This window comes from Tyto alba, unplaced genomic scaffold, assembly GCF_018691265.1.
Source record: "Tyto alba isolate M040663 unplaced genomic scaffold, T.alba_DEE_v4.0 Super-Scaffold_8, whole genome shotgun sequence".
In the NCBI taxonomy this organism is placed as follows: domain Eukaryota; kingdom Metazoa; phylum Chordata; class Aves; order Strigiformes; family Tytonidae; genus Tyto; species Tyto alba.
Window position 1 is genome coordinate 20,498,005 of NW_024881329.1, and position 11,453 is coordinate 20,509,457.

The 11,453-nt window shown below is 56.1% G+C and overlaps 1 protein-coding gene across 1 annotated transcript; it reads left to right on the top strand.

Moving 5' to 3' along the window:
• Nucleotides 1–3,380: 3,380 nt before the first annotated feature.
• Nucleotides 3,381–11,423, top strand: GCHFR (GTP cyclohydrolase I feedback regulator). The gene is made up of 3 exons (XM_042784938.1): nucleotides 3,381–3,457; nucleotides 6,143–6,237; nucleotides 10,512–11,423. Exons 1-3 carry the CDS (start codon nucleotides 3,422–3,424, stop codon nucleotides 10,633–10,635), a joined length of 255 nt encoding a protein of 84 aa, XP_042640872.1. The 5' UTR covers nucleotides 3,381–3,421; the 3' UTR covers nucleotides 10,636–11,423.
• The last annotated feature ends 30 nt before the right edge of the window (nucleotides 11,424–11,453 follow it).

The following is an 11,453-nucleotide window of genomic DNA, read 5'->3' on the forward strand; positions in this document are numbered from 1 at the left end:
ATAGCAGCTGTCACCCCACACCAGTACAGCGGCTGTCACCGCACACCAGTACAGCGGCTGTCACCCCACACCAGTACAGAGGCTGTCACCCCACATCAGTACAGCGGCTCTCACCCCACACCAGTACAGCAGCTGTCACCCCACACCAGTACAGTGGCTGTCACTCCACACCAGTACAGTGGTTGTCACCCCACACCAGTACAGTGGTTGTCACCCCACACCAGTACAGCGGCTGTGCCCCTACGGTTCTGCCTGCTCTGACACCATGGGGTGTCTGGGACAAATTCTGGCAGCAGATTTCTCGGCGTGGCTGTGACGCCCAGCCCCGCCGCGCCAGCCCCTGCTCCCACGGATATTAAAGATGCTATCAGAGCATCCCCCGCCGCACTTTAATGAAAGCGATGAACCAAGCTTTCAGAAGGAAATAATTTCCGGAAAGAATAGGTGCTTTGCTCTTTTGCTTTAACCCCTTTATACCAGCAGTGAACAACCGCGCACTGCTGGGTGGGTGGATCTGAAATCCCCGCTGGACTTGATGTTCCGTTATTATCTTTTTGCCCCAAAATGTGCCAGCCCTGCAAAATGACACCCCCGCCCCGACTTGTGCCGGCGGTTTTGCTGTTGTCATCAACCCCCTGTGCAACAGCAGCCGGGGCCGTGTGGCAAGAACACCCCTTCCTGTGTCCCCACCAGTTCCTTCTGCTGGGCTGGAGGCGGGGGGTAAATCATCAACCAAGAGTGAAATCGCCGGGGGGGGAAGGACGGGGCTGGCCAGCGGCTGTGAACAATATAAATTCTAAAATCCTTCTACATCCCAGCACACCCCCCATCCAACCCACCCTGTGCAGCCCCAGAACATGCTGGGCCCTGGGTAAAACAAACGCCCTCATAGACTGATTGAAGATACTTTCTTTTCCTTAAATCCATTACTTTTCTTAAAATAACATCGTAGTTTGGTTTTACAGAGACCCCTCGGGTCTGTTCTCCCTGGCAGGCCTCCAGCAGACAGGCAGGGTGGGATGCTGAGGCCGGTGATGCTCAGCCTCACACCTGATGCACGAACCGAAGCTCCTCAAGAAGCAAAAGGGAGCCGCAGAGATTTTTTATCTTCAGCTCTACAGGGGAGAGTCTTTATTTCTCCCATGCGGCATCAACACCTGGGACAAAAATGCCTGCTTCCTCGTAAAAACGAGTCCACGACTTCATCCCCCAGAGCAGGATTGAGGTCAACAGGTTGCAAAGACCCAACGCTGTGGGGTCAGCGGCTTCTTGAGCGACTGGGGACACCTCTAAGAGGAACAGCAGTGACTTCTAAACGCATTGAGTTGCCATTGAGTGCGATACTCTTGGAATAGCCATCCTCCAGTCAGGCACAGCCATCAGCGGTTTGCTCGCCTTCCACAGAGCCGTTCACCTTCAAGAAGCAAACCCGCACCTCAGGTTCAGGGGATGCTCGTCCTACAGTGCTGCCCTCCATCCAATTAGTAATATTCTGGGCAGGAAATTTAATTGGGTGCTGCAGAGGAAGAGGGTGCTAAGTAGAAAAGGCTGCTGCTGCCAGAAGACATAAAATAAAGCTCTTCCATGCCTCTTGTAAGTGTGGGTAACGGGGTGATGATTTCTGGCAGAGCCAAAACCCCTTTTCCTTTCTTTTATGTGAGTTGCTGGGGGGCTCAGCCCAGCAGCTGCCACCGGCCCGTTCCAGCCCAGGCCCGACGCGGGCTGTGAGCAGACTGGTCAGAGACAGAGCCAAAGGGTAAGAAGTCGCTTTCAGATGATGAATGGCACCGCGGAGACACATCGCACTGAATTTTATAGCTCGCTCTCACGCCACTGCAGGGCTCAGTGCTCGGGCTGTCTCCCAGATTTCAGTATCTCATCAGGAAATTCAATACCGAGACATTGTGTGCAGGCTCTGGCTTCATTTTCCTCTCTTATCTCCCCCCTGGCCAAGAAGGAGCCGTGTATGAGCCAGACCAAGGAGTGAGAGAGAGCGCTGGGCAGGCTGCCATACAGAGTGAGCCCTGGCTATTTTTTCTTTAATTTATGGATTACTGAAGGGTCTGGATTTCATATCTGTGTTATTTTCTGTAGCCAGCGGGATGGCAACTGCAGGATCACACTTGTGTCAGAGACCTGCTGGTCGAGGTCCAGAGGGGTTACAGGATTTGGGACTCCTCTTGAAGTCAAACATGACCCAGGTGAAATGCGCAGGAGGCAGCATTTCCTTTTCATTTATTGGGTAGCAGAGGCAGTAACATGATAATTTGCCACAGTAGAAGCCAAATGTAGGTTTACACTGGAAAATAAGAGTTATGAGTAAACATTCTGACTCTTCTGGCAACAGAGAGTTTGGGAAGACCCTCCTTAGGATGGAAATTATCTAAATGAGCCAATGTTTAACCCGTGGAGTGAGGTATCCCACATACAGCTTGAAATTAATAGACTGGGATATTTGGGGCACGTTTTAGGAAGATGATACCATCGCCTCTGTTGGTTATTTCCTTTTGTCATGACAAGCCCAACAAACTTGTTAATAACAAACATGTTAATAATAATGTTAATGATAATGGTTAGCAAAGTTTGCCTTTGTTGGAGTGTTTCCTTTAGCCTAGCAAGCAGAAATGTTATTTATCTCCCTTGCTCCCTGTTGGAGTTACTGATTAACGTGGGGCAGCACAGAAGAACCGTCCCAGGTCACACAGGAGGGACACGGCACAGCACAGCCCGGGCTCTTCCATGCGGGAACAACCTCCTCCTGCTTTCTCCTGCAGTCATTTATCTCTGGAGTTTATTATCAAAACTGGGAATTGATTACAGCTTGTTAATAGTTTCTGGTGAGCTGCATGGAGAGGTTTCTGTTCCAAGTTTTGATGCTATTATTTTGAAACACCTCTGTCTGTCCTGGCCACAGGAAACGAGCTTCTCCTCAAATTTTGAAGGGATTTAAATCTCCATGTTTCCAGATAAAAGCTCAACAGCCCATAGAAAAAAGGACTTTTTTCCCCAATATGTTGGTTATGCCAAACACCCTGTTTCAGGGGATTGTTGGGAAGGGACCCCCGGATGGTACCTGGGATGCTCTGTGGGGTCCAGGGCTCCCCGCTGCCCGGCTCCCAGTCCTCACCTCCCCGTCCTCACCTCCCAGTCCCCACCTCCCAGTCCCTCATCTCCCAGTCCTCACCTCCCGGTCCCCCATCTCCCAGTCCCTCATCTCCCAGTCCTTCATCTCCCAGTCCTCACCTCGCAGTTCCCCATCTCCCGGTCCCCCATCTCCCAGTCCTCCCCTCCCTCCCCTCCCAATCCTCACCTCCCAATCCTCCCCTCCCCGTCCCTCCCCTCCCAGTCCCTTATCTCCCGGTCCCGCCCCCCGGCCCTACCCCCGGCTCTGCCCCCCCGGCCCCGCCGCCTTGGCGGGAGGATGCCGTACCTGCTCATCAGCACACAGATCCGCATGGTGAGTCCGACCGCCCCCCCCCCCCCCCCCCGGGCACCGCTGCCCCGGGCTGGGCTGCAGATGCTGGGAGCGGGGGGGGGTTCTGGGGATGATGCCCCGCAGGTTTGGGGGACCCCCGGCACGGCCACGCCACGCGCCGGCTTGCCGGTGCGGGGTGCGCAGAGCGGCCCCGGGGGGGGGGGGCGGAAAGGAGGGGGGGGGCCGTACCCCGGCTCCTTCCCCAGCCCCCCAGCAGCCGCCGACGGAACCAGGGCAACTTGTTGCAGGACCCCGCGAACGTCAAAGGAACAAACCTCGGGCCGCGTGTCCTCACTCGAGGTTTCCCTGCCTTCCCCAAATTGGCCGTTTTGGGGTGGAAAATGCCGCCGCAGCGAGGGACGGGAGCGCTGGCAGCAGGGGATGGGATCTCTGCCCCCCCCGGCCTGAGAGCGCAGCCCGTTATTCTCACAGAAAGTCGTAAAGGAAACGTTATTTCCTAACGATTGCAGCACGGAGCAGTTGTCCTGCCAGGGCTGCGAGAGCAGATAGCCCTGGGTTTGCCTGGGGTTTGTTAACTTTTCCCGACACGAAGGGGAACTATCCGCCTGAAAGCCAAAATACGGTGATGTGGCTTCGCGGCAGGATGGGGCGGGGGGGTAACGGTGAAAGGGGCAAATGAACAAATCAACACCAGGCTGGCAGGAGCTTGGTGAAAGAGGCGGCTGCGGTGGCTGAGGATGTGCCGTTACGCAGCCATCCCGAACCAAGCGAGCAGCGAGCCGAGGCCGAGGCCGAGCGGAGATGCTGCCGCACCGGAGCGTCTGCCGGCGGTGCTGCCCGGCACCCTCCGAGCTGACCCGGCCGTTATGGGCCGAGGTAGAGGAGGTGCCACAGGGTTGGGGTTCAGAGCACTTCGGGGACAGGCACGCAACGGCACGGACTGGCTGAGCGTGGCTCAGCACCTTTCCCCTCCGGACACTCTGGGAACTCTGCTCTTTAGCAGGGCAAAGCAAACATTTCCAGCCTGAGCCTTGGCATCGAGCCGTGGCTGGAAATGGCCCGTCCTGGTGCTCGACTTTGCTGCTTTTTGCTGGTGGCAGCTGGGGCTGGGCTGGGTCCCGGCTCCTGTGGGGGTGGCGGTGCTGGGCTGCGCAGGGGCTGCCAGCAGAAAAGGCTCTTCCTCCCTTTCGGTGCCTGCCTTTTCATCTGCACAGCTCGTGAAAAACCTGCGAGTAGCAGTGCTGCGTAAGCGCTTCTCCCTGGGGTCTGAGCGAGGCTCCTGATTTACATGCGATTTGCCGGTGCCCATTTAGGTGGGTGCTGTTGGGGGGGGGTGTGTGTGGGTGTGTTGACCCTCTCCGCTGTGCTCAGTCCTCACCCATCCGCTCTCCCCAAAGCAGCTCTCAGCTCTCCCAGCCACGCAGAATTTCTCTGCTTTCCCTGCCACCGCCCTCCAGCCGCTTCGCTGCTAAGCTGGCCGAGGGGCAAAGCTGCCCCACGGCCAAGGGGCCCGCACCACAGCGTGAGGTGCAGCTCGCAGCCCCCAAACCTCTGACTGAGGCTCAGGGACCCTCGGCCTGTCCCTGGGCTTTGATTTCTCCAAGGGGTGATTGATAGAGAAGAGAGGGTTCAAAAAGGGTCTGGGTGATACTTAAAATATTTCTGAGGTTCTTTAGGGTCGAGCGGCCCTTTGTGTATCATAGATTGTTGATAATGGTGTGATGCAGGTTTGACAGTGGATGGGGGACATCCCTCAGAAGAACAGTTCTCACCCACAAACTTTTCACAAGTAGTGTTTAAAAGGGAACAATTGCCCCTCCTACTAAAAACAATGAATCCCTGCTGCTTTCTGGGGGGGCCGGGAAGGTGCAGGGGTCGGTTTTGGAGCACGGAGGGTCTCGGCAGCCCGGTCAGCACTGAGTAGGGAGGGGTGGGCTGTGGTCCCCCCGTGTGTGTGACATCCCTCCTGCTCGCCAGCCCCCCAGCTCTGGGCAAGGCTGCGCTTCTGGCTCTTCCCACCGGCGCCGTGTCGCAGGGTGGCTGGTTGCCGCCCCCAGTTGCACCCCAGTTGCCCCCCGGCCATGCCATGGGCGGGTTGGGAGCGGGCGATCACGGCGGAGCTCCCATCGGTGCTGTCATTATCTGCTGTGCCCTCACACTTTGTTCTGGAAAACCTCCAGCCCAGGAATATCTCATAAAATCACATTTTCGGAGCTCTGTGCAGAAGTGGCCCCGGCCCCTCTGTGTGACGTGTGGGAAGCCCACCCGAGGGCTCCGGGGGGGAGATGAGTCACGTCTCTGCCCACCTCCCCCCAACTCCTCTGCTCGTCACCCCACGGGTGCTCAGCTGCCCCGGTCCCTCTGGGGCATCTTCTACCAGTTAACACGGCCACTCCCAAAGCTCTCTCCTCCCAGGCACAAGGTCCCTAACTGGCCTGGGGATGCTCATTCCGTGGTGAAACCCACAGATTCGCTGGTTTTGCACCACGAGGCTGCGAGTAGCACCCCATTGCTATACTACAGACGTCCCAACGGTGGGTCCCCGGGGGACCGGAGCCACCGTGAGCTCAGCCAGAAGGTGGCCCTCCAGGACCAAAGCCACCCCGGTGCTCTCCCGGTGGCTCTCAGGAATTCCCTTCCCAGTAAAGCTCTGGCTGGAGCTGTGCTGGGGAGCGTCGCTCACCCTCTCACTGCCTTTCCCTGCAGGAGGTTGGCCCCACCATGGTGGGAGACGAGCATTCGGATCCCGACCTGATGAGCTTCCTGGGGGCCACGAAGAGGAACATGCTGGGGAATCACTTGTAAGTCCTCCTCTGTGACACTTCAGGCTCTCCCCTCTCCTCACTTTCCCAAGGAAGTATGGAACATCTTCACTCCTTGTATTCACCACGGCACCTTCCCGCGGCACAGTTAACCCCAGCACTAGTTTGATGCTGAAAGGGCATGTGCCTTGCCCTGCTTGTTGACACTCACCCAAGGAAACACTGCCTGGAATTTCATGTAGTTCTTTCTTTTTCCTCGCTTCAACCCCATTTTAGCACCTGAACCCCCTCCCCTTACCCCTTACCTGCTGGGGATGCTGCGGGCTGTTACCTGACGCATGCCTTGGCGGAGATAAAACACTCACAGGGAGCACCTGAGTCTTTCTGCCTAACTTCATCTGCCTTCATCCCAGCCTTCATCCTGAAAGACAAACCTCCTCTGCCCCACTCCCCTTCACAGCCCCGAGATGCTCAGAAGCAAATGGTGCCCAGCCCACCCTTGCTCTGGCTGGGGCCCTTTTTGGTGCCAAGCCTCCCAACCCGCTCACCTGCAGCCTGTCCCTCCCGTCACGCTCCCCAGTGCAGCCCGAGGGTCCCCCCCGTTACCGAGTGCCCACGCCAGCCCCCCTTGATGGCTCCTGAAGCTTTTCCTTGGGGAGCTGCTTCCCATCCTGTCCCCCCCCAGCTCCAACCCATTAGCCTGCGTGTTCCCAAGCCGCATTTCTATGGCGCTTCTCCATGTTCCCGTCTCTCTCTCTGCCCACGCCAAGTTTGACACCAGCCTTCATCAAAGTGGGAGATGTTACCAGCATGTTCTTTACATCTTGGCCCACTTTTTTTTTTTTTTTTTTTTTTCTTTTTTCCCCACTTGATATCTCACTTGTCTTTCTCTGGGGTAAAAAAAAAAAATACCCACAAAGCAAAACAAAACCCCAAATGCAAGTTAAAACAACAGAGAGGAGCAGTTAGATTTCTGCTGAAGCTTGCCCACTCGTGCCGTGGCGCAGAGGAGGAGTAGGAGGAGAACCAGGCGTTAAACAGAAGGGGCCTCTCGGTCCCAGTATGTTCTCAAACTTTCATCGGCGGAGCTGGGAAAACCCACCTACACCGTACCAGCCTGGCAAACTTCGAGGTCCAGGTCCTCAACTCCTGCAGCATTAGAAACCTGAAGGGGGTGGGAGATTTTAAAGAAAAATGAGAATAAAAAATTAATACCGAAGGCCCCCCATTAAAGAGAAAGCCTTGCAAATGCAGACCTGGGGCTCCAGCAGCTCCCCGCGTTGGCAGGGAGCCTGATCCCAGGCCCCCGCCACCCCCCTCCCTGCCCAGCAGCTCCGGGTGGGTTTGCTGGGCTGAGCCATCTCCGCGCTGCTGCTCCCAGCGCTGGGGGAGCGACAGCAGCTCCGTGCTGCTGCCGGCCGAGCCCAGCCTGGGAGTTATGCAAAGGGAGAAGGAAAACCCGAGCACCGAGAAAAAGAAGAGGCTTCAGGAAGGAAGAAGCGCTGCTGGCTCCTGAGAGAGAGGGGCAAGGATCCCTAGGATTCGGGTGGAAAAGAAAGGCAAGGAAAAATAAAATGGCCCGGTGGTGCCTGCCCCAGCAGCCAGGGAGGAGACACGGCGTTGTGAGGAACTGGAGTTCCACATTTCACTTGTCAGGGAGAAGGGACCTGAGCTTTCTGTGGCATCTCCTGGGTGGATTCGCCACCTTTCTTCCCTCCCTGGGGCCTGGAGCATTTTGAGCTCCCTCTTGCCCCACCTGCTTCTTGGTACAGCTCATGTTATACCCAGGGTAACGTCCCTGTGGCACATCTTCCCCGTTTGCACTTGAGCAACAGGGGATGGAGAAGATAACCCAGCTGGAATGTGGCTGCTGACACCCCGAGAGGCACGGCGGCATGCCAGCGGGATGAGCCCCGGCGCCCTGGCCAAACATCCCAACTGGGGATAAGAGCTGTGTTTGCACCACAGCCGAGCAGGATTTTCCATCCCCCTGACTGCAAGGCTTCGCCAGCAGTAAGCCCGGCTCTAGGATGCTGCAAATCTTGCCCTTCCTATAGCACCATGGGCCCTAAAACCTTAAACACGACCTTGGAGGGAGCTTGACAGAAAAGGCCTAAGCGCTATGGACCTGCTGGGGCACTGTAATATGCAGATGAAGTACTTAATTGCCTCTAATAAGGGAGAGCACTGCTCCAGTTATGCAGCTCTGCACTGGCTGCTGCAAATGAACACCATTAAGGTCACTCAGCCGCCGGCGCGGACACGCAGTCACTGTCACTCCCCGCTCTGGGGTGCGGCAGCAGAACCTGGGCGGCAGCTGGGCTTTGGGGAGGGGGGAGCCGGGCTCTGCCCCGGCCTGCGCGATGCTGGAAGCCAGCACGGGGCCAAGGATCCAAAGCCTGACCCTTTGGTGCTGCAGAAACAGGGTTCTGGGTCCACCCGGGCGGACGTGCACGCGTGCATGGCTGCTGGGCACCGTCCCGGCATCTCCTCTAATCATAAACGCTATCGGCACTGCTTGGTCTTAAACAAAAACTGATGCCTCTCTGTCAAATCCGGGGAGCTGCGGTCTGAGGCACCTGCTAATATTTTAATTTATCTGCTCCCCAGGGCACAGCCAAGCCCGGTCCTCGAGGGAGCTGGAAGGAGCCGGGCAGCTACCGCTGGGAGCCTGGCTGCTCCGCCACTGAAACAGCTCCTGCCCTGGCTCCATCCCAGCCCCAGGCTCCCCCAGTCCGTGCTGGCTCGGGCACACTGAGAGGGAGGGCAGCCAGGGACAAGCACCGAGCCCTGGGCAAGCGCAGAAGAACCTCGCCAGCCTCAGGAACTCCCCGAAAAAGGCTTCGTGGGTGTCCCAGCTCAGGCTTTGCGGGTGTCCCGACTCAGAGCAGCTGCACCCGGAGACAGCGACACGTTTGATACGCAGCGAGCAAGCTTTTGTGTCACTCAAGACACAAGGGTTGTGTTTAAAGCCCTGGGCAACTCAGCTTTCCTTCTGCTTTTAGCTCAGCCCCTCAGTTTTTTAGGTTCTTACAAATAACAAACAATCCCTGCCTCTGCATAATGGCAATAGTATTTACCAACTCCAACATGCGAATCTGAAGGGTATGTGGCAAGCCTCTTGGAGAAGTTCAAAGACACTTATAATAATACATATTATCTTTACACCACATCTATAATTATAGCAAAGTATAGTCTGTCTTGAGAAACTGAAAAACAGCTTTCACATCTTAGTGTTATTTCATGCTTTAAAAGCACTCCCCACTCCATTAATGTTTTGCAATCTTGGCAAGAGCAATTCTGGAAATGCTTTTGGGTCTTTTTTTATTGTTATTAGTATGAAAATCAGAAGAGTCTTTGTTAAGGTGCCCAAACAAGATCACCAATGGTCCTGCAGCCCATCATTATCAGCTTATCTGGCACAGTGAGTCATCTAAGCGCTACACCATTATGAAGCTTATCCCATCTGCTTGAGCAAATACGGCATCCAAAGACTGTGCTGGAGGCAGGAGGGTTAGTCGCGTCACCTCGGCTCTGCTGCCTCCCCACCTCATTCAGCCCCTTTCTTGTCTACGCTGTGCTACTCTCCCTCTCCGCAGCAACCCTCTGTTTTCTTTCGGCGGAGGGAAGGAGCGTCTGGTGTGGGAGCCGGCAGGAACCTGAGGAGCAGAAGCCGGACAGAGCCCACGTGTCAGCCTGACAGCCACTGCACACAACCCTGCACCGCGGGGGCAGAGCCCGTGCTCCACCTTGGCTGGCAGCTCTGCTGAGGACCGACGGCTTCTGGTTCTTCAAAGGCTTAATACTTGGCTGAAGGCAGCATTTTTTTTTCCAATCCCCACATTGCAAGCACAAGCTCTCAAAACCACTCAATTTACAGACAGGCTCTGACCTAGGCCAAGCACTGGTTTTTCATTCCTCAGAAACACTTGAGTGGCTCTCCCCTGTTTTGCAGAATTTATCCTCTTTTTCCACAAATTCCCAGCTGCGAATACTTGTGAGCCCTCCCTGCCGCAGTTCCAGCCCAGTTACCTGAGCAGCACGTGGCTTTGCCCAACCGGTCTCCGAACCACGTTCCAATTTAACCCAACCCTTCCCTTTCGGACAGGTTTTCTCCTTGGCTGGGTAGCTGTGGGTTCTGGCCTTGCCCATCTGGTTAACCAAGACCTCGCATCCCACAGCGAGCGTGGTAGATGTGGTCAGTCCAGCGTCTTACAGCGGTTTAGTAGCGAGGCAGAGCCACTTCCACAAGGAAATTCTTGTCTTTTCCTTCCCCACCTCATTTTATTTCTTCTCCTCTTTCCCACTTGCAGCTGGGAGTACTACGTGAACGACGCACCACGGATAGTCTTGAACAAGCTGGAGAGCTGTGGCTACCGGGTGGTGAGCATGACAGGCGTGGGCCAGACACTGGTGTGGTGCCTCCACAAGGAATAGTGAGGAAGACTTCACAAGGAATAGCAAGGAAGACTTCTGCGCTCCTCCCGGAGACCACCTCGCACGGGACTGACAGCAAACTTTTTCCCCTTAATTCCTTTCTGTCCCAGACTCCAGGCACTCGGGCACGGGGCGGGGAGGAGTAGAGTAGAGGCAAAACTTGACCAAGTGGGAACTTGCCCTCCGTGCTCTTTCACAAGGCCGGGGGGAAGGAAGGTGCGCCCAGCCCAGATGAAATCCATCCCAGAGAACAGATGGCTTGCTGCATTCAGCCGAGTGCCAGTCTGGCAAATACCATCTTTCTACATTTTAATCATCTCCTATTTAGCATGCACTGGAGGAAGCTCAAATATCAGCCGAAGCTGCCTGTTCCTCGGGGCCGCCCCAGAGAGGAGCGTGCTGAGCTGGGAGCTCAGGGCTTGCCTTCTCCTGGTCCGTGGGGGTAGGGAGGGGAGGCCACGCATGGGCAGCAGCCTGCCTCAGCCCCGAAACGCGCCAAACCTACTCCATGCTCCCCGAGAATCCCTTCACCCAGTGGCAAGGCCCGTTTCTCTCCCACAGGGGAGCGTGGTCAGCAGCAGCATCTGACTCCCAGGCCCCAGAACACCCTTCAAGCACAGCTCATCATTCCTCAGCTAGCCCCAGAGCAGCACACAAAGGTCTTGAGAATGTTTCAGGGCCGGGCTCTGTAAGCTTAACAGCAGCAGCTGCAATGCTGGATTGTTTGGGACTGTATCGATCCTGCTGGGGAGGGGGGGGAACACCAATAAAACATTTCTCTAAGGAGACCAGTGTCCTCTTGTGGGTTGTTTTAAACA